The 24,357-nt window shown below is 31.2% G+C and overlaps 1 protein-coding gene across 2 annotated transcripts in view; it reads right to left on the minus strand.

The window, feature by feature from the left end:
• Window positions 1-5,132: 5,132 nt before the first annotated feature.
• The window catches only part of LOC129951015 (putative inorganic phosphate cotransporter), a 28,155-nt gene continuing 8,930 nt past the window's right edge, over window positions 5,133-24,357 (minus strand). The window contains exons 1-4 of one of the 2 annotated variants that reach the window (XM_056063005.1): window positions 20,675-21,339; window positions 6,829-6,965; window positions 5,685-6,758; window positions 5,133-5,614 (exon numbers count right to left, since the gene is read on the minus strand). In XM_056063005.1, coding sequence (XP_055918980.1) covers window positions 5,408-5,614; window positions 5,685-6,758; window positions 6,829-6,965; window positions 20,675-20,702 — 1,446 coding nt within the window. In that variant the 5' untranslated portion in view covers window positions 20,703-21,339 and the 3' untranslated portion in view covers window positions 5,133-5,407. Of the gene's footprint in view, window positions 5,615-5,684; window positions 6,759-6,828; window positions 6,966-20,674; window positions 21,340-24,357 lie in introns of those variants that run through there. The other variant, XM_056063004.1, reaches the window with a different exon arrangement.

The raw sequence follows: 24,357 nt of genomic DNA on the forward strand, positions 1-24,357 counted from the left end.
AACAGAGATGAGTATTTACTTCATATGTAGCAGATCTACTTCATTAATTTATTTGTATGTATCTGCTACGTAGCAACTTATTTCTGCTTCGTTTTAAAATTTTGTCTAACGCACAAAATTTCATTTAAGATGTGTTGAATTGATTCATTGTGCCTGTCATTCGCTGCATTTATATGCATCAGCGGCAATAAAGAAAATTGAATTTCAAATTAAGCCATACTTACAAGATTTTTATTTTTATTTTGCTCACAGTTCTAAACGACAAACTGAATTTTGTGAATTTCAAGAAGCATTTAACCTTCAAATACATACAATTTTACGTCTAAGTAAGACTAGGTGGTGTATTTTGTGTTTTTTTCATTATCTGCTACATATTTTACAAATCTACTTCGTTTTTTTGGGCAAAATGTTTCACTTTTCGTGCTTAGCATTCTCATCCCTGACCCCAAACTGATACCACATATCCATTATCCAATGAAAAATAAATAAGTAAATAAATAAATAATAACAACAAAAACAAATAATATTTACAACAGCTGGTTTGTCTTGATTTTGTCATCAAACTGTATTATCGACCGCTGTAAACAAAACACTGCCTTTCGACGCACGCAAGTACACTAAGAGTGGAAATTATATTGTAAGCAAATATTTTTGGAAAAGAAGAATTCAACGAATAGACTTCAACGTTTAAGGATTATTAAAGTTTTAATGATTAATTAATGTACTAGCAGGAGTAATAATAATTGAAAAGAAAAGATGTTGTTGAAGAAACTCTGGCTCAGAATCGAAATTAAAGCATTTATAGTGTGATACTAACGGTTAGTTTTTAGGCAGTAGGTTAAGTTTTTGATAAAGTTTTCTAGTTCAGTGCTGCTTGTTAAGCGGAATCTATCTGACAAGTACTTAAAGTTAAAATAAGATATGAACAAATATTAGCTGAACATCTTTTGTATGATATGTACAGGATGTAGCCTAGACTATTATTTAGTATTGCACTTTAAGATACAATATCTTTTAAGGTAGTACAAGCTTCAGTTTTACAATTGGTTTACATGAAATGAATGAATATTACATTAAAAAAAAAAAAACATTAATATAAACAAAACTACTTTATACTAGGTATTGAATTAATGAAAAAGATTTGATCAATGGTTTTTATTATAATACCTTTTAAAACACCTTTAAAGTATACAAAAGAAACAAAAGTTAAAATCATCGCAATGCCTCAAAATACTGTCTAAGTTCTAAACTGAGTAGTGTAGCCTATCATCATTATAGCCGTCAATTTTCCGTTCACGCGGTTTGGTTGTGTAATTCCCTCCACACAACCAAACCGCGTGAACGGAAAATTGATGGCTCGAAACAAGATAGGAGTAGCGTATTGGTATCAGATCGCGGCTTCGATTAGAGCGTGGAGCGTTGCAGCGGATTTTATGATTTAGGAATTTATAATTCATTAATGGTTTGAACTGTTGCTTAATATAAGAACTAGTCTTTCATAGCGGTTGAACATAACTTACTTAACGAACCATTTCAACTCTATATTTCAAGGCTGGCATTTATTTAAATATCAAACAATTGTCGGTCGTCTGTCTCTCTGTAGATTTTTTCTTAGGTCTTAACAAAATATTTTAAACAATATTTTATGTGAGATTTTTTCTCTGTTCTTATAATACTTGAGACGAAAACCAGATTTTTTCAAAAGATAAATAAATAAAATACTTTAAAAGCAATTTCTTAAGTTTTTTTTTTTAAATATTACTTTGATTTGCTCAAAATTTTACCAGATGTCAAAAAACTTTTCCTATTTTCTGTGCATATAATTCTGGAAGTATAATGATTTTTAGTTCGTTAAATTTTCGAAGTGACAAAAACTTCTTTTTCAGTTTTGTATTGATTTATAAAAAGTCGTTAATTTTATTTTTTTCCAAACAATACTAATTTGGTATGATGTAACACTTTACAATGTACAATTTAAGTAAATTCGTCATGGAAAATTAATAATTGAGTTTTTTCTGCTTTAAATAGATCCTTTCAAAATTAAAAAAAAATATAGTGTTTTCAAAGCTTTCCCTAAACACCGCACATTTCTTAGCCAAAAACTCTTATCGAAAAAATTGAAAGATGATTCTGAAGCAAAGTAAAAAAATTATCTTCTAGATACAATTTAAATCGTTTAATGTCTTTTATAGTTTCAAGTAATACTCATTAGACATGATAACTTATGAGTCTTTATGAAGTTTAAAAAAATCTTGAATGTTAATATTAATGGTTTTGGAAAATAAGTTTTAGAGTTAAATTTTAGTGCGGATCCCGAATCCGAACTCGGATTTGAGCTACATACTCAGATCAAAAAAATTATCAAAATTCTCGTGTAAAAACTCTCCAGTTAAAGAAAGAGCTCCTAAGAGAACCGTTTGGCAATACGAGAAAGCCAACTGGGATGGTCTAAACAATTATTTTAGGATCTTTAACTGGTCACTATGCTCGGTTCCCTCTTTCTCCCTCTTTCTCGGTTCCTACGCTCGTTTTCACTGACACTCCATTTGTTACCTGTTTAGAGAAAACTAATGTCTTTGCTAGGCAGTTCGCCGCCAACTCAACGCTGCTAGTGAGTGTTATGACTCCGCCTTTACTAGAGCGGGTTAATGATTCTATGGGACCAATTTTTTTTCGCACTCGTACTGTGGCAAGAGTTTTTAACTATGTCAACATTCATAAATCAGCTGGTCCGGATGGTATCCACGTTATTGTTCTGAAGAGGTGTTCTTCAACGCTGGCAAAACCACTGCGTGAGCTTTTTCAACTGCCCTAATTCTCAGGTCTTGTTCCGAGTGGATGGAAAACCGCATTTGTCCAGCCTATTCCCAAAAAAGGCAAATCTTCACCATCTAATAACCGATCCATTGCACATACGTCCCTTCTTTCCAAGGTCATGGAAAGGCTGATTAATTTTTATCTTTCAAATCGTTCAATTCAAGGTGTATTGGATCGATTTAAGTTTGAAAACCACAAAATAAATGCTGGTGTACCCTTGGGCTCCGTTTTATCTTCAACACTCTGTCTCATTTTTATTAACGGTCTCCTGTCTGCAACTTCTAATCCAATACACTGTTTCGCTGACGATAGTACTCTTAGCTTTTCATATTCGTTTTCAGAATCATATACCTCACCTTCGAATATGGAACTCCAATAACGCAATATGATAAGTTCATTAAATTTTGATCTAAACAGCATTGTACAATGGGGATAAAAAAACCACGTGGAATTTGATGCTTTGAAAACCCAATGCAGTCTTGTATCGTTAAAATGATATATACCCCCTTGCCGTTATCCATGGATAGCACTTGCATCAATGAGACTGAACATTTCGATATTCTCGGTATGTGTGTCACCAACCACCACTTGTGCAATGATCACATACGCGATGTCGCCAAAAATGACGCAAGGTGTTTGGGTTTTCTAGCGCGATGCAAGAAGTATTTCTCCCCCTCTGATCTGGCTGTTATTTACAAGACTTATATACGTCCAAAGCTTGAGTATAACTGCCATATCTGGGCTGGTGCTTCTGCAACTTACTTAAGCATCATGGACAGTATTGAACGTAGAACATTTAGATGGATTCGTGATAATACCATCATAGAATCATTTACGTCGCGCGAACATAGTCGTAAAGTTTCCAGTCTCACCCTCTTTTACGGTTATTTTAACGGTTTATGCTCTAGAGAAATAGCCAGTTGCAATTCTCCCCTTAAACAGTACAACCGTAATACTCGCGCTTTTAGGAATGTTCACCAGTATACCCTAAAGCCCAACTTCAGTCGTACCGTCAAGTACAGAGATTCGTGCTTTAGCCGTAGTACGCGCGAATGTGGAATTCCTTACCACACTCTTACCACACTCTGACTTTCCCAGCCATTGCAATATTCAGGAATTCAAAACCAATGTGCACCGACACCTCCTTTCAACCCCCCTCTCCCTTTCCTAGTTCTCACACTGTGTCTTTGCAAAATAAGGGTATTAATATCCCCTTATGTGTGCGCTTATTATAACAAAAGTTGGATTTGAACTTAAACATCGACAGTTAACGATTGTTAATAATAATTTAAATTAGTATGAAATAGAACAGACCTTATAAGATTAATGCTTTTTACAAACAGAAACAAGTGTATTTAAGCATATTTCTAGGCGTTAAACTCAAGGTCGAATGGTGATCACGCTTGATTTATTTTGTTATTTACTTGCATTTCACTGACAGAAAAGTGTATAAAAAGTTGAGATTTTTTAACTATTGCCTTCTGTTTATTAATGTTTATTAAAGTTTCGAACGACAAACGGAAGCAAGTATGATAAAGAACTAAAATTTATCATTTTTAAACCGTTTATGTACATATACGCACTCGTTATTTTACTGATTTTGGAACATTTGTAATTAACTTTTGCCAATCCATCTAATTGTTCCTATTGTAAACGTAAGCACTTATAAGACCTTAATAAATTGTGGAGCACCTTTGTAAGGCGTTTTTCAATCACCTAGATTTTATGGCTAAGAGTCGACATTAATATTCAGGTCATAGCACGCATGGTTTATTAATATGAGTCCATAGCATATAGGTCAATTTCATACAAATTTTAACCTCAACATTAAATTTGATTATTAGTTAAGCTTAACAAATATAAAAAAAGACGTTTGATTTTTTTCTTAAATAAAACAAAATTGCTCTGTTGTCCTGTTTTTTGTTTTAATAAATTTATTGTTTTTTGATTTTGATTTTAATTTTAATTTTTTCTCATAAATAGAAATAAAAATAGTTCAAACTATTTTGTTACGTGTTAAAGGCACCAAAATATTTTTCTTTTTTCTGCAATAAAGCACACTTTGACATCATAAGTACTTACCAGCTAAATATTTAAATTATTAACATTTAAAATATCATTTTTTTTAAAACTACGTACAGAAAATTCTTACTAAACATTCAAATTTACCTACAAAAAAATAATTACGTTCTTTATTTTCACACATGCATTATTTTTGTTTAAAAATATAAATCTAAAACTGTATTTCTAAAATACTGTATGCACACACAGTTTTGTTCTTCACACACGGCTTAATATTATGATAGTTTTTAAAAAAATATATAAAATATAAATTGCCCTGTTGTTCCTTTATTTGCTTAGTTTTTACCTTTTTAATTTCTTCTTCTTTTAAAGACTAGCAAAACTCAAAAGTTGAGTTCTTTGGAGTGAAAGTTTATTTATTATCACTCATGGTCTTCTTATAGGGTTATCTTAAAACTAATATAACTTTTCTTTTTTATATATATATACGTACATATAAATCTAAGACCTAACCTATCAACAATAACAAAGTCTTTTACGCTTTTTTATTCACGACTCCTTGCAACTCCTAGCTCACATCAGGCTTTTTTAGTTCGTGAGCCGCATCTTCCACATCGAACATGCTTAGCCGTTTTGAATGCCTCTTGGCTAGCTCATCTTCGACAGAGTTCCAGCTCTGGACATCTGTCTTGCCTAACATTACAAACAGCAAGTTTCCAAAGAAGTAAAAACCTGCCGCTATGAAGAACACCATTCGCCATTGTATTGGGTTTTTCTGCCAAATTGAAAAAGATCAACGTTAAAAAGTTTACACAAAAAAATATGGCTTTGCGGCAAGAACTTACCACATCGGTAACCACAAATCCAACGACAAGAGGCGCCATGAAGCTCATAATATTCGCTGCTCCATTTGTAATACCCATTAAGGTGCCAGCAAAGTTGGGCGACAGATCTATGTGATTCACCTGGAAGCCGAGATAGGTCGCTGAATTAATACCAACTGTGAGCGTTAATAGGATCACGGCCAATATTGAATGTTCCTTAGTCACATATGCCAAAGCTATCAGCGAAATCATTGGAATCCAATGACCAATCGAGTTGAAAAACTTCCTATTAAACGACAGTGATATCTTCTTGTTGTTTGCCACAACCTTGGACAGGAATATAAAGAAGAAACTCAGCAGCAGCATAAAGGTGTAAGGCAAGGCGGAGAGTAGGGCACTATTTTTGAGATCCATTCCGAGAATGTGTTTCATGTATGATGGAATTTGTGTGAGCAGAGTCCAGAAGCCCCACATGTGTGTACAATGGACCACAATAAGTGAAAAGAATGGCAAGGATGTGGCTATTTTTAACCAAGGTGTTTGCAAATGAGTTGAATGTGTTGTTTCTGTGTGTCCCAGGGAGGTCTCGATGAATTTTCTCTCATCAGGCGATATAGTCTTGTGGTCAGCCGGAGTACTGGCACTGAAGATAACCCAAAAGATTGACCAGACAAATCCACATGCTGCCGAAATGTAGAATATACCCGGCCAACCAGCCGAAGACTGAGCGATGTAACCACTTGTGGCAAGCATGACGACAGTTCCGAATTGTGATCCTGAATAGCAATAGGTTCCTAGAGCCCCACGTTCTTCAACTGGAGCCCATTTGGCCAACATGGCATGCGTTGCCGGATGAACACACCCCTGCACCATGCCTTGAATTATACGCAGCACAGCAACGAGCTTCCATCCACCTAAAGATGCGCAAATGGGCGTCAGACAGGCCATCAAAGAGCATGTTAAGATTCCAAAGAGAAGAACAAACTTCGCACCATATCGTTGAGCAATTTGACCACCTGGTATCTGGGTGACAACGTAGCCGAAGAAGAAACTACTCAGAATAAACGACTTTTTCTGTTCATCCCATTCAAATTCCTGTATTAAAAATATCATTCATTAGTTTAAGTAAAAAAATGGAAGAAATACTTTGTGTTTGAGAACTCACCTCGAAGTTGGGATTAGTAGCATTTTTATCCATCATCGCCACAATGGCGACAGTCATATTCACTCTCAGGGCGTAGGCCACCGATAAGCAGCAAAAACATAGAAAACATTGTAAATGCCTCGTTCCAAACAAGGATTCTAAAAAAAACATGAACAAATGTATTAGTACAAAAAATAAAAACACAATTGATTACATAAATATTTCATTATCAAGGTTAATAGTTGCGTTTGATTTTATATTTTAAAAATCGAATTTAAAAAAAGAGCATGAAATCACATTAATTGCATCCATAAATGATTTTAATCTTTCCTCAAAACAGTATCTAAAATGTTGTACGTACAAACCCAAAATCAATTATAGAACTAAATGACTGTAGTAAAAATTTAACTACTAATTCATACGTCCTCTATATCTTACTCCAAAAATCAAAAATAAAGATTCATGAAATAAAAAGATAAAATTATCAGAACAAATCGTTAAATAACAAAAACAAGGTTGATTGACTTATGTCCATTATTTTTCTATCCGAGTGCATCGAACACAGAATTTATATTCTGTTTTTTTGTTTGTTTGTATCGTAACACACTTCAAAGTACACGTTTCGAATCTGTCTTTTCAACACACGTTTCAAAATTTCAGTACAGTAGAAGTGGGACACCTAGTGAATCAACTCATTCAAAATGGATTACCATGCTATATTTTAGAAAGTGTATTGAATAATCATTGTTCCAGTGTCCGGTTTTTGAAAATAGAAAAAAGTTGAAACATTTCCCAGTGCTGGCAAGTTGGACTTTACGCACTTGATATATACAAATCCCGCACAAAGTTTGAACTTTAAAAAACTTACGTATCGCTTATCAAAAAGAATTATATTTATATCTCAAAAAATAAAATATTTAAATTAATGATACAGTTTGAATCCATTTACTAAAAAGTTAATTATGAGATACCTTCATTTCTATAACTAAAAAATCGAATAAAATAAATTTCTAAAAATAGAGACAAATATGAAATTAAAATTTTGTTTCCTGAAGTTTTTTTTTTAAGTTATGAGCGATATGTATCAAAATTGAACTCGCAAAATTTGCTTGTTTTTGAAAAAAATGATAAATTATTTCCAAAAACTCAAGAAATAATTATATATAAACTTAAAAAACATTTTGCTAAAACGATTATATAACCATTAATTAATCTCACAAAATTAAACCAAAAGTCCTTAGGTCTTGTCTGAGACGTGTTTAAAAATATTTGTTTCAGATTGAGTCATAACCGAATTAATCATGTTATTAAAAAACAAACCCATAATTGTAATAAAAAAGAAGAATCTCTTTGATTACTAAAATCTTTAAATCTTCTCAAAAATATTTATGAGCATGTTTTTTAAAAATATTGGTATACATTTTTACTTAAAACAAATTAATCTTAAAACAAAACAAAAAAGAAGATAATTTCGAGGAATTTATTTTGATTGAAATTAAGTAATTTATCAGTCTTGTACGTGATTTGTCACTTTAAATCGATACATGTGAGTTTAAAGTGTAGAAGATGTCTTATCGATTTGATTATCCTTGTTCTGAAGCTTATCGTATTTTTTTTGTAATTGATTATGTCTGGGTTTAAAAAAAATTATAAAAATTTAACCCAGACAATATGCCAAAAATAACTCTGACTGATAAAGTATTGGCTTACTACTCTAAATTTGAACCCATTACTATCGAGACATTATATTAAAGATAATAGTAAGAGTAGAAGATCCTAAAATTGATTTACCATAATTAATTGTTTAGTATCAATCAATTATTATTAAAAGTGATTATGAATTCAATCTCAATTTAGTTCACAGAAGAAGGTTTTCAAAGTTTAAAAATTCATAACTTTTAATAAGACTTAAATGTGGAATTTAAAAACAAATATTTATTTGTAGATAAACAATTGGCATTATGCATTTATGCTAAAAATAGTACTTTTTTTTAAAATCTCAAGTAATTAAAAATTTCTAATCTTTCATCTCTGAAACACTCCATTAAAAAGTAAGTAAATTAATTTCTTTCGTTTGTTGATTGAATTATTCAAGTTTGTTTGTCAATAAAATCAATTGCTACTGAAATAAATCAAATAAACACTCATCTAAAACATGCATTTAAAAAACACTTTTAATAACGATTTAAAAGTATTGTCTAAAAAAGTAAAAACTATAAACAAAAGATAGTAAATAGAAGCATTTCCTATTTCTGGTTTGTCAAACTAATTGATTGTATAGTTGATACTTAAACAATTTATTATAAATAAACTATCAATTTATTTAATGAAGGTATGTCAACAACTTAATGGCAGTTATTTAAATTACGATGTTTGTTTAACAGTTTAGATTGTACCTAATTGCTGCTCAGAAATGGGAACTATTTTTAATAATTTACATAAGGGTAGCGATAATTATACACTTGAAGTGATTTTGTATTTCGGACAAACGAAAAATGTCTGCTGCATCGAATCAAATGAAAACTAAGTATTGGTCACAGGCCGGATTTAGAGGTCCAGAGGCCTTGGGCCAGTGAAGAAGCGGAGGCCCCCTCGCCCCAAATTATTTTCAAAATAAAGTAAACCATTTTTTTCACTTGAGTTTTTCAATAAATAATTTATTGTGAAACCAATTAGATTTCTTAAGCATGTAAATACAAAACGAAAAAATAATTATCTAAAATTAAAAAAAATCGTTGATGATTTCTAAAGGGTGATTTTTTTGAGGTTAGGATTTTCATGCATTAGTATTTGACAGATCATGGGATTTCAGACATGGTGTCAAAGAGAAAGATGCTCAGTATGCTTTGACATTTCATCATGAATAGACTTACTAACGAGCAACGCTTGCAAATCATTGAATTTTATTACCAAAATCAGTGTTCGGTTCGAAATGTGTTTCGCGCTTTACGTCCGATTTATGGTCTACATAATCGACCAAGTGAGCAAACAATTAATGCGATTGTGACCAAGTTTCGCACTCAGTTTACTTTATTGGACTTAAACCAACCACACGAAAGCGTACAGTGCGTACAGAAGAGAATATTGCGTCTGTTTCTGAGAGTGTTGCTGAAGACCTTGAAATGTCGATTCGTCGCCGTTCGCAGCAATTGGGTTTGTGTTATTCGACCACATGGAAGATTTTACGCAAAGATCTTTGTGTAAAACCGTATAAAATACAGCTCGTGCAAGAACTGAAGCCGAACGATCTGCCACAACGTCGAATTTTCAGTGAATGGGCCCTAGAAAAGTTGGCAGAAAATCCGCTTTTTTATCGACAAAATTTGTTCAGCGATGAGGCTCATTTCTGGTTGAATGGCTACGTAAATAAGCAAAATTGCCGCATTTGGAGTGAAGAGCAACCAGAAGCCGTTCAAGAACTGCCCATGCATCACGAAAAATGCACTGTTTGGTGTGGTTTGTACGCTGGTGGAATCATTGGACCGTATTTTTTCAAATATGCTGTTGGACGCAACGTTACGGTAAATGGCGATCGCTATCGTTCAATGCTAACAAACTTTTTGTTGCCAAAAATGGAAGAACTGAACTTGGTTGACATGTGGTTTCAACAAGATGGCGCTACATGCCACACAGCTCGCGATTCTATGGCCATTTTGAGGGAAAACTTCGGAGAACAATTCATCTCAAGGAATGGACCGGTAAGTTGGCCACCAAGATCATGCGATTTGACGCCCTTAGACTATTTTTTGTGGGGCTACGTCAAGTCTAAAGTCTACACAAATAAGCCAGCAACTATTCCAGCTTTGGAAGACAACATTTCCGAAGAAATTCGGGCTATTCCGGCCGAAATGCTCGAAAAAGTTACCCAAAATTGGACTTTCCGAATGGACCACCTAAGACGCAGCCGCGGTCAACATTTAAATGAAATTATCTTTGAAAAGTAAATGTCATGGACCAATCTAACGTTTCAAATAAAGAATCGATGAGATTTTGCAAATTTTATGCGTATTTTTTTTTGTAAAGTTCTCAAGCTCTTAAAAAATCACCGTTTATTTGATTTATGCTGATTTATTACTTTTCATTTTTGAAAATGAGCGCGCTACAGTGAAATTTGTTACCAAATACATTCTCAGTGCAATTTCGAGGTTTGAGAATGTAGCTCTGAAATTTGTATTTTGAGAATTGGGTAGTAAAATAGTTCCGTCGAATGATCTATTCCATAGTCCTTTTCTTTTTTGTATGAGTCAATCAAAGACACAAATTGAGCCAACTCATTACAAAGACTAGGCTGTAAATAATCCGGATACACTTTCACCAATGACTCTGTTGCAGCGTTCAAATTTTTAACATCCACCTCCTCGATGTGATTCAGGAATCCAAATCTCGAACGTACAGCTTCATATTCATGCAATCTTTCAGTAAGAGAAACGGATAACTGGTCAATCACTGGGATGAAGGCGGATACTTTGTATTTTTACTTGGGTGAAAGATTTGCGTCTTGTACTTTCCCGCAATCGAGCGAATTCAATCTCACATTTCTCGTTCTGGTACGGGTGCACCATATTCATCAGTATGCTTCCTCGTATTTATCAAAATCATTTCGTTTAGGTTTCACGAATGATTTCAATGATCCTAGTGCACGCATTGCCGATTCAAGAATCATTTTCGGGTCTTGCAACATCTTGTTTGTAGCGTTAAAACGCTCCAAGATATCGGTTTCGACACCACTCATCTTCTATAGAAGGTGCGTTGCACGATTTGTTTTTTCCTTTATTGGAAGATATGCTGGTTAGAGCTTTTTCGATTTCCGAATAGCCGTTGACTAAGGCTTTCGTAGCTTCAGCTCGACAAGACCAACGAGTGTCGCTGAGCTTTTTCAAGACTTGAAAACAAAAAACTTGGACTTGGACAAATTACCAATTTATTTACAGCAATTTTATGTACATATATATATATGTTATGTATATGTAAATATGTAGACATACAAGAAAACAAAATTGTCGAGGCACGGAATCGAATACCCGTATCGAATTTCTGGTATTTAGGATCAATATAATTAAATAATCATGTATGTACAAAGTACTGTGGCTGTAGGTTAAGGTAAAAGAGCAAAAAAAAGATATCAAAGGAACAGATGTTTACTAGTGTTTATTAGTTGGAATTTGAAATAAAAATGTTTCAAGCCTCTATTGTGGGGGCCCCCAGTTTGTTAAGGCCCCGGGGCTTTCGTCCCTGTTGTCCTCCCCTAAATCCGGCTCTGATTGGTCAAATACAAGAACTAAAATTCTCCCAGAGAGTGCTTTTGTGCTCAACAAATATTGGGCTCTATTACAGATCCTCTCGAAAATATTCATACTACGAATGGTTAAAAATAACCTTTTAAAGCCTCGTTCATTACTTAAATACTAACACAGAATTAAAGACTACAGATTCCACATTTGACGAATTCCAATTTTTGGAGAAATATTTCTTCTTCGATGAGAAATATGACAAACTTTATTTGAATTCTTTTTACGAATTTTCTTCAACGAATTCTTCTTTAAAGTCATAACACGATATAATATTTATAAACTTTACTCATTAAGACGTATTTTTGTGCAGATTTCTTGCCCTAAATAAAATGTAACTATTTAAAAAAATTTAAGGTGATTTGTTTGAATCGTTTCAAACAATTTTTGGTATTTCCAAATTAATTTATAACTTCCAAATAATAATTGACTTTTAATTATAGATACCTTTTATATCTGTATGCTATAACCGTACATTCTTCCTATAATATAATTAAGTCACACTAATTTTGCAAGTACAAAGGTCAACAAAGAACCAGAATTCAAGTTAAAGTTCAAAATTCCACACAATTATAAATTGAATCAACCATGATTATACTCACTTATATAGATATAAAAGCTACCCATAACTTTTTACTACAAATAGCCATATTTAGTTTATATCAAGCGCAATTATGCTGTCAAAAACTCTTATAGTTAATTAATAGCTGCTTGTGTCAAATTTTTAAATGAATAAATCAAACGACTACTGAATAAAAAAGTTCCATTCAAATTAAAAAAAAGAGGCGGCTTTCAATCAAGCAAATTAAATTGTATAAAACGTGTAGACGCAAAAACAAAATCAATATACTAATTTTGTCAATGAAAGTTGAAAATTTAAATAACCAATATATTATTATGATAGTTCTGTTTGTGGTGCGAAGTGAAGACTGTACCTTATTTATTTTACATCAACGTGTTTGATGATTATTTAATATAAGCTCATGGCGTAAAAGAAAAAAACAAATATATAAAAATGAAACAAATTAAAACGAATCAAATCGCAAGCGGGGAGATAAATGAAATCAAAATTTTTGCATTTTATATAGTTTCGCTGAGTAACGTCTACGTCAATAAAATGAGAATTGGGTCCAATGACTTTTTATAGATTACGCAATTTTATTAATGATGGAATAAAATATTGAAAGGTGTTAATGTGTGAAACTTCAAATGTTTAAAGTTGATAACTGGGCTATGGAATCATTATTTTCCAGACCTAATAAAAATGTATACTAATTGTTTATATGTCCTCTTATAATTTTGGAAATATTTTACTCATAAAGAGAGCTCAACAATACAAAAAGAACCAAGAAGAAGTGCTCTCTTGAAGCTTAAATAATTAATTCAAACAACCTATTGTTCAGGACTAAGCAATTTTCTAGTTAGACATATTCTTAAGTTTACTATACATTTATTAGCTAAAATCCTGGTAAAATACTTATTCCATTGCTAATAAAAACAGTGCGTATAAACACGTCTAAGAAGTGACATGTCATACATGGCTGAAACACAAACAGTTTGAATGTCACTTCCAATATGACATTTTTAAAATGGCACTCATGTCATTAGCAGTTGTTATTTTTTCTCAAAATGAAAAAAAAATTTAAGGTTTGAAATGGAAAAAATTAAATTTATCGCGTAAGTAGCTTACACAGCCTTCAATAACCAATGGGAAGCCCTCCAAAACAAATGCATTTTGTTTGTTGACTTTTTTTTACAGCTGTTGATTTGTCAGACAAAGCAAATGTTCAGTAATGGCTGAATCACAAACACGCTTCAGCTTCAGTTCAATTATATGAACATTTGCTTTGTCTGACAGCTCAACAGCAGTAAAAAAATGTCAACAAACAAAATATTTCTCTTTGGAGGGATGAAATAATAGAAATGTCATTCAAAGCAACATCGAAGCAGGCCCACCGTAACGTAGACGAAGCCGAAGCTGAAGCGTGTTTGTGATTCAGCAATTAATTTGAGATAGAGCTTCCGTTTGGAGTCACTTTACGTAACATTACGTTATTTCCTTACGATTGTCAAATGAAACATGAGGTCGAAGGTTCATTGTGATAGCTTGCATTGAAGTCCTATGGCTGAACTTGCAAACGTCAGGCGAAGCCGAAGCTGAAGCGTGTTTGTGTTTCAGCCAACAAAATAAACAAATCAAACAAACCTAAATCTGAACCTATTAAATTTAAAATGTCATACACTCAGAAGTAGTCATTATGCAATTTTCTGATTTATAATTTTACATGAGTTAAATGTTAAGAGATTGTAAGATAATTTTACAAGCTGTTGTTGTATCGCTTTTTGTTTTGAGAATTAAGTATTTTTCAATAGGAAAATTATCATTTTTCACGATCGATTTAACTAACACTGTAAATGAATTAATTTCTTTAAAGTATATACTCGTGCATACCTAATGTACCTAATAAAGCTCCAGAATCCGAGTAGCATACCTAATAACTTTGCCTAGCCTATTGTGAATTTAAATACGAATTGTAAACATTTTACTTACAACTATAAAAAATAAAAAGTACGTCTAGATTGTAAAATATAGTACAGAGTTGTAGTTCAGAGACTAAAAACAGAAATATTTGAGTAAAATAAAAACTATCAGAACTTAAAAGAAGGAAAAACAAATTATTAATCCTTTTTTTAAGCCTAGTTTAAGTTTGTCTTAAATTTCCTGCAGAAATTATTTGTTTTTATCATTTTTTTCAACTATTAAAAATCCACTCTTTTTAAGTTACCTTCTTCTATCTAAATCCCGTTTGTTAAAACAATCATTTGAATAAGAAATGTTTAAATTAAAATTGTTTAAAATTTCGATTTATTACAATTCCCCCTTTTAAAATTGGCACAAATTTCGCCAATTCCTATCTTTGATTTCAAATTTAATATTATTAAAAAATGGGTTTAAAGGCGATGGGATTTTAAAAGGTGGAATGGAAAAAACAGAATATTATAAAGAGTTAGATTTTAGCAAATGTATGATAATTTTTTTAAATGTATAAAATAATTTTGTTTGAAAATTATTATTTAAAACAGGAATCAGAATTTAAGATTAATGGGATTTAAAAAATGGTTTTTTAAAAAGTGGGATTTCAAGAAAAGGGATTTTAAGAAGCAGACTGTCACACCCAACCAATTTTACTGAAGTATCATCTTACTAGAAGGATTGTTTCTTTAAAAGAAAAACTTAAGAAAATCAGAGATTTAAAAAGCTACGCCACTGTCAAAAATTATCGATAAGTGTTGTTGCGAGTGTAATAGAGTGTTAAATTTAAGAACGAAAAACAATCTCGTATCTCTGATTGCTGCGTTGTTTCTATGTACTGATATTGTACAGCATGGCATTAAAAAAGGGTGCCGTTTAACTTAATAAATTTATGTCAATTGAATGTAATACAAAAATATAAATTACTAAAAAAGAGTCGCTGACATTGAAACGTGTTCAAAAGTGATATACATTTATAAGTATTATACGTTTGATTGTAAGTAGATAATTTGAAGAAATGATTTTGTGTTAATTTAATAATTTTCAGCACATGATTTTTAAACAGCTGATAGTTTGCATATGACTAGAAAAGTATACAAATATATGCATATTGCCAGAAATTAATCAAATAATATTTTTTTTTAATGTTTATCAATTTCTGACATCATTTATTGATATTTGCTTAATAGTCTGTTTTTTGATGAAAATTCACGTATTGATTTATAATCAAATAAAGTGATTAAGTAATCTTAAATATTCAAATAAAAATTGATATTGAAATCGTTATTTTTAAAATATAAAGTAGATAGATACACCCTCAATTGATAATTAGTTAGTATGTTGAAATTTTTTCTTTTCTTATGAAACAAAGGTACTTTGGGTATGAAATTTTCAAATTTATATTAGAACTTCTACTAAACTATAAAAATTAAATAAAATAAAACCTATTTGATTCAAAATGGTACCTAGTTTACTTTTGTTTCTTGTTTTTATTTATTGTGAAATTTTAAATAGATCATTTCTGAAATTACTCAAAGTAAAATCGTTTTATTTCCATCAAAGCCTGATAAATTCTTATCATGAACAATATTTGAACTAGGAAGTGAAATAAAGGGAAAATACGCATTAGAGATTAATTGAAAGTAGGAACATACTCCTAATGTAATGATAAAGATTAATGACACAAAAACTTAATTGTTTTATTGGTTTTATCCAAACACAAATAAACAATTCCGGTTAAAATTATTAGTGCATTAATAAAAACAGTGGTTAGAAATGTTTTAGGAAAAATGGTCTTAAAAATCTATTCAGAATTGAGAAATGACTTAAATTCAAAAGACACTCGTAAAAATCAAATCATCGGAAGGAATTAAAATTCATCTCAGTTCCTGGAATCATTCAAAAACATCGATTGAGGTTTTTGGTTATCTATTTGCGTAAATGATGATTTTGAATGAATATTTTGAAAACGACGCACATTTTTAATATCTCCTGATTTGCACTTTTATTAAACATTTTGATTATTAAATAAATATGTATTCGGTTTAAGATTTGTTCAAACTATAATTACGTGTGACATAATCTAGACAGCTGTCTAAAAATGAAAGATGGATGAAACAAAACAAATTTTATCTCAAAATATTGTTATTCACTAACTCATATATTTTTATATCTACAAAAATAGGGAAGGGAAATAGGAATGATTCAACTTGTCTTGTTTGCATAAGAGTAAGTAAGTTTAGCTCAACTCAATAATGAAATCATTTTTATGATGTTGATATTTTTGGAATCTCTCATAAGTATATTCACATCCAAAGTTGTGAAAAAATAAATTAGCAGAAAATAATACAAGTATCACTTGGGAGCCGAAAATCGACGTTAAAAACAATTTTTTTTGAAAATATTGACGAAATGAACTATCATAGTTTTTTTTAGTTCTTAGAAATGGTGAGCAAGTGTGGTATATTCCGCACTTCGTCAAATCTATCCAACATTATCAAATTTAAAAAAAGTATAGTAAAAAATGAAAGATTATACTAAAAACTATGTTTACACCACCTCGCGGTCGTAAATAAAAGTCAAATATTTTGTGGAAAATTATAAAAGTAGGGCTGACAACACCCGTGTTTTTTGGAAAATCTATCAATAGTATAGTAGGATCTTACACGAATAACAAAAACAATATCCGTAGTATGTTGGTACGATTGATATTGCATTTGTATCTCGATGGCTGTGTTCGTTGAGTAGTTGTGCATTTGGAATCCTGTGTTTTCCATTGGGGAAAAAATCAATCTGTTACTGTTGATTTTATTTACTTTTGTTAATGAAAATAGACTGGGGTTATTTTGCAAGAAAAAACAATAGAAAATATAATTCGTTTTTGCTATGTTTCTCCCAAAGGTTTATTTCAGTTTAGATTAAATAAATCTTTTTAGTGTTACCAACGCACAAAAAGATTTTAAAAATGTTTGACAGCACTTTCTTAAATGCACCATATAAGAATATGCTATCTACTCCATGTGCATTTTTTTTTAATTTGATTAAAAAAACTATTTATTGTACACAAACATGCAACTCTTCCACACATGTTTTCTTCACAAATTTTTGATTTAACTCCGATCCTCGGCCGGAATCGAGGCGAATCAAGCTCATTTCAACTTGATTAAGGAATAAAAAGAATTGAGGCGAGCTTCAAGCACGCTTCAGCACCACATGTTAATTCAGTAGTCTACGAACACACCCCCTCCTTGAAGCAATTGTTAAATGAACTATTTTTTTTATAGAATCTCAATTTCCAGATGTTTTCCTAACATTTCTTCTTGAAAATTGTCCATTTATTAGTTTTAGTTAGCTTTATTTTGCTGAAGTTAATTTTAACTTTTGATTTTCACAAAACTTTCTTTTATTTTTGTTTTTTTTTTTTATTATTACTTTGACAGGGGTTCTTTCAGTTGTACCAATTTTTAAATACAAAAATCTGGCTACTGCCGATGCGTTTTCTTGGGAATTTTCTACTATACTATCTATAAAATGCCAAAAAAACACGGGAAATCTTCAGTGATTTTATTGATACTCTTATTTTACCAAAATATCTGTTTAGAAACTGAAATAAAATAATTAAGGTGAAGTTAAGATATTCTCCATATAAATACAGCTTGTATATTATCGGTCCCAAGTTTGAAAAAATTCCTGGAAAAACCAATACAAAGGTTAACAAACAAAAATTTTAACATCCAAAAGTCTGCTTTGATTATGTATGACACATAACTGAATTAAGTTTTTTCCACTGCTATACTTTTAATATAAATTAACATATTCCATCTTTGCATATTTTGGGAATTTTTCTTACAAATGACTGAAGTCGTCAAAAATATCGGTCGTCGATGTAAATTAAGTGTTACACTTATAATAAACCATTAAAAATAAAAATCCCACTAAGTAAGCACCTATGTTAATATTGCACATAAAAAGTGTTAATATCTTTGTTTGAGCCTCTTCAAGAGTAAAAGTTAATTTTTAATGGAATTCAAGAATTAAAAATTATTTTTCCATCAAGATGGACCTCTGTTATTAGTCATGTTATAAGATTCCATTTAAACACACAAAATCTTCCATTAATCAATCCAAAACGTGTACAGATCGTGAATCGCGTCCAAAGAGTTGATGTCCATAATCTGCAGACAAATATTTATACACAAATTTTAAATGGATTTTCATTTTGCCAACAAAAATTAAACAAAACATAAACAAACAATGTTGCCACTCAAAAAGAAGTTCGTGAGTTCTTGTTACTTATTTTTATTTACTCAACAAACTAAGAAAAATTTAACAAATAAAATATTCTTCTTTGCTAATTCTAAATAAAACAATTTCTCATTAGAAAATAGAAGATAAGATACAATTATTCAGAAAGATTCAAGTAAAATAAATCAAAACCTTTTGATAATATTAACTAGAGATCGGAACAGAAAAGACCATCCATTTATCACGGAAGAAGTTCACATTTTCTCATTAAAACTACTTGAAATCTTCGAACGATTTTCGAAATATTGTTGCATTATACATTTCTGCAGATTAATATGATATTTCCAGCGTCTACTGTTTCGCTGTTCTTCTGAACATTTAATCCTGCATTTCAAAGACTGCATAAAGATTTCCATCTCTCGAGACACGGTATTAATTTTATTAAAAGTGCGGTTTATAAATCAAGTGGTAAACTTAAATTCACTCAAAGGCTTGAAGATTTTGACATTTATTAATATATATGCAAAAGATTTCAAAATTAACTGTGTATGAATTTGAAATCCAACAACTTTTTATAAGAGATGAACGTCATCAGCATCCGCTAGCTTCCATATTTCAAAATCTATCTTATCTGCTTGACGTGAAATATATAGTTTTTTTCTAAAGCAGATGTCATTGCACAATGTGATTTTGACAGATATGTTTTAAGGTTTGCACCTATTCCAACTTTGTTGTAAGATTCAAGGGTGTTTACATCTCTAAGGGATTTATTACTGATAGTGATAACATAATTCAAATGTCCTTGAATTTTAATTTAGAAACAAATAAAACAATGTACGAGGTATAGACCTTTTGATAACTATAACACATAGGTAAATATGAACAACAGAGATACAACTGGGTTTAGAAATGACAGTACACATAATTCACATTTTAGATTGATAGATTAAATAATCTGTCATATGAACACTCTCTAGACACCATTTTAGAGTTCTCGATGTTTAAGCAGAAAAGCTTCAAAACACGTGTTAAATTGTGTGTTGTGCATAAAAAGAAATACCAGTTTTAACGTCAACACTCACGCTGGTTATTGTTTCACTTGTATTATCACGTTTTAAAAACGTTTTTGTCTTTCTTTATTTTATTTGTTATTCAGGTTTTATGTATTGAAGTTGAATAAAAGAACACCCATCTGACGCATGATGTGTCAAATAATTTCGGTCACTTAAACAACCTGCTGTAGAGCGTTGTTTTGTTGCGACTTATCGTTGTTTTCTTTATTTTATTTTAAAGGAGTATTTTTATTATTTTGGAACATTATTCAGTTTTATGATATTATGAGGTTAAGTTGTTAGTTATCTAGTTCATAGTCACAGTTAAGTTTTGACGTTTAGAATTGACAAACACGCATAACAGTAGAAAAAGGTTTTTATTTTTATTTGTTGAGAACTAACACAATCATATACCACACACTACTTAAAAAACCTCAATATATATTGAAATTCACAAACACTTTAACCAAATATTGCACAATCACATTTGTAGACTGATAAGAAAATGTGTGCTTTCTATTTTTCCAAAAATAAAATTCAAATAGAAAAATATAAATAAAAAGAAAAAAACATCGCTGTTTCATTATACGCAAAACGTTGAATATAATTCTCACACAATTTATTACACTCGTATATTTTTCCGTTTTTCGAAAAAGAGGTTAATAATAATTTTTGAAGTAAACAAAAATTGAAAAAAAAACTTGAGAATCAAAAAGAAATAGAGGACACTATTATTTTTATATCCTTACCTCCTTCGTATCTCCTATTCTTGACCATGGTCTTAAAATGTGTAGGCAGGTACGAGTATATATAAGTTGTTTAGTAAAATTAATTAAAATGCAACGATCACCGTTAAATATACGTTGAAAATATCTCGCGCGGTAGCTTTTAATGTCTCGTTCCAGTAATTGAACTGCCGGCGTATCTATCTTGGTGTGGCGCTTTTAAACCGACCTAGCGTTATCAGTCTTATTTGAAAATTATAAAAAAAAACTTTTCTCGATACAAAATGCAAACAAAAGAGGAAGACCCACCATACACTACTCACTCACTCAGTCACTCAAAAAAAGTGGAACCTTTCCGTTTTTGCTTTTAATTAATTTTAAGTATTGGAATTCAGTAATCTTTTGTTAAAGATTACAAATGGCACCGTACGTTAACACTCATCTTCCATTCAAGAAAAATAGAAGAAACACCGAAAAGAATGAAAGATCATAAGCGAATAATTATCGCAGATACTTCTTTTTTGTTCTTTTTGAGTAGCCACTCTGTGGATCTTGACGTAGCTAAGAAGCGTCGCGGCGGCGGCGGCGTCGACAACAGGCACAGGCACAGGCTATAGGCTACAGGCAGCAGCAGAGCAGAAGCAACAGCAGCAGCGACAGCGACAGCGAGGCTATAACAATAAGAGAGAAGCGACTACTGACGTTGACGTTGTGACTTGTGACTTTGGTGAGAGCGATACTTTACTTACTTAATATACTAGATGGAATTTGGAAGCAAAAACAAGCAAACGATTTGGTTAAAGTGGAGTCAGTGTTGCCACATACATTTTATAAACTAAAATTCACGGTGAGTCAGTTATTCCCGATCCCTGTTTGTTCACGTGCTCTTAACACACTCCGCTCTTCGATTTTATTAGAAAAGATATTTCAAAACTTCGTCGTTGAAGCATTTAATCTGACAAAAGTTTTTAAAATTTCAACAAACTCTATTTTGGCTTAAGTTTCCTATGTAGCAGCTATCAGTAAGCCTTCGGACCCTACCGGAAATCTAGACAATGTAGACATATGTATAGTTGTTTAAATAAAGTTGTATTAATTTGCTAATGATTTAACAATTGTTTTTTGGATTGTGTTGGCCTTTAAAAATACCCTCAAAAATGTTCTTAACGGCATTCGATTGAGAATTATTTGAAATCGGGGCCAAGTTTCGATGATAGACCTCCAAAACCTCAAAAGCGTTTATTTTAAACCTTATATATTGTCCTGATTGACAATATAATAATGTCTCAAAAGCGTTTATTTTAAACCTTATTTATTGTCCTGATTGACAATGTAATAATGTCAAATTTCGCTTAGTTATTTATTCACAACCAATCGACCAAGAGCAGAAATACCCGTGGCATGATGGTTAGTGCGTTGAACTGTTAGTTTAACTTAGAGTGTCCGTAAGGGACCAGTAAGTTAGTTGTAAGTTACGGTTTATTAAGCTAGTTTTACGAATTTTTGTCTAGCTTTAAGATAGGTGTAAGATTGAATTAATAAAAATGAATTAAAAAAAGTGCCTGTGCCACCTAAAAAGAAACATATTCTCCAAGAGTTATTCTTGTCATGAAAAAGTGCTTTCTCAAATTAGCCGTTCGGATTCGGCATATAAACTATAAGTCCCCTCCATCCCTGCAATTACTCGCACACTGGAATGGTTGAGAGTTGTAAGTCACTAGGCCCTGGTTCTCTACGGACTGTTGCGCAACCTTATTTATTTTATTTATTTAATAGACCAAGAGAAAATATTTGGAGTATAAACAAAACTCATTGATGTGAATATGCGCTATTATATAAAATTCAACGGTCTGGTGGGTTTTTTTTCAGCCGTGGTCAGAAATAGGAGGTCAAAAATGGTAATTTATCCGAGTTTAATGTTAAAATTACAACCACATGAATGGTACATTAAAAAATCAGAAAAAAAGACCCTGATTACAAAAGAGTGTGTTCATGATGTCAAATGCATTTTTCAACTTAAAAACATGATAACATTTTTTCTATAAGGTATTACCAAAAAATATTGATATACTAAAACATCAAGAGTTTGTTTCCATATTGGATAAAACAACCAGCCTTAAAATAAATAAGCATGATTTGAGTTGTTTTACAAATCTAGCATACCAACTTTACCAACATTCATATCAAGAAATGTTGGTTATTACTCTACTTCCATAATTTGCTTCAGCTCTAAGGCTATAAATGCAAATTTGTTTGTTAAACATTCGATTCTTTTCTGTTAATGACTGCCTTTTCTTCAAGCTTCAATCTTTATTTATTATTGTTGTTCCTTATTATTTATTATTATTATTCCTTTATTTCATTAAAAAACATTTTTTTTTCTTTATTTCATAAAAAAAATATTTTGTTTACAATTTTGAATTAAAATAATATATGAACATGGCAAGATTGTCGTCTGCCAAATTTTAGTAATCTGTTTAAATTTTTGATTTTAAAAGATTATATTGTCAACCGTCTGCAATTTTTTTAAGACCATTCCTCTGCTATATAAATTGTATTAAAATTAAGAACAAATAACATAAATACTTCAATAATTATTAACAATAAATAAATAATTTGAAGCCGTTGTTTATCTTTCCCTAATAGTAAAAGTACTTCTTTCTAAAATGTTCCAATAAGAAATTATGATATAAATCGACTCATGACGAAAAATATGCTCATTTATCTAAAAAACGAACTTATTTTACTAAGAACTTAAATTTCAATTGTATTTGCTATGTGAATATTTTGGCAAAAAACATGATATTCAGTGTGTACCATGTGTAAATCTCTGGGTAATCAAAATAAGTGACGCTTTTAATCAATTAAAATATCATAGCTCATAACTCCAAAACTATCAAATGTCGTCAAAAAAATTGTTCTACGGTCTCTATATCATTCAAAAACTCAGCCTCGCATTATTGGCTCTTATATTTATTAGCGTTCTTAACATTTTTGCAAGAATAAGGAAGTTTGTTTTTAATTTAACTAGTACCTCATCATTCGTTATTTTGAGCTGAAAGTGCAAAACTGATGTAAACAATTTTTTTAACCCAAAATGGAGTTGAAGACTAAGTACGCCTGAAAGTCCGTTTTTAGATGCTGAAATGCCAAGAAAACAAAATTAAAGAGAACAAATTCTAAAACCTTTCGTAGCTTTGAAGTGTATTTCATAGGTTCAATATAGACAACATTTGGCAACCATAAATATCTCACTCGACAAGCATGTGTTTTTCTTCTTGGAGCGTTCTTTTTTTTTAAATATACATAAGTATCTTTCGTATGTAAGAATTCTTTTATTTCGATTCCAAAGAACCTGAGCAAAAATTATACTACTAAATATTCGTACTGTTTCGAACTGAATGTCAGTCAACCTTTGGAATCGGATGCGAGCCTCTGTATCTGTATCTTTTCTGTTATACTCTTATGTATCTTTCAGATCGATTTGTATTGATTGTATCGATTCATTGTGTATGGTATGGGTTCACAATAATGAATATATGTAGGTATGTTTTTATTATCAGAAACTGGTTGAACGGCAACATTATGAAAGAAAAAGAAGAAGGAGAAGAAACAAAAGAAAAATAAATTTAAAAAAAAACAGTCTGATACCCGGCAAATAAAAGAAGAAAAAAAAACAATAACCTGATAAGCATAAAAGTATCTAC

This window comes from Eupeodes corollae, chromosome 3, assembly GCF_945859685.1.
Source record: "Eupeodes corollae chromosome 3, idEupCoro1.1, whole genome shotgun sequence".
NCBI lineage: Eukaryota > Metazoa > Arthropoda > Insecta > Diptera > Syrphidae > Eupeodes > Eupeodes corollae.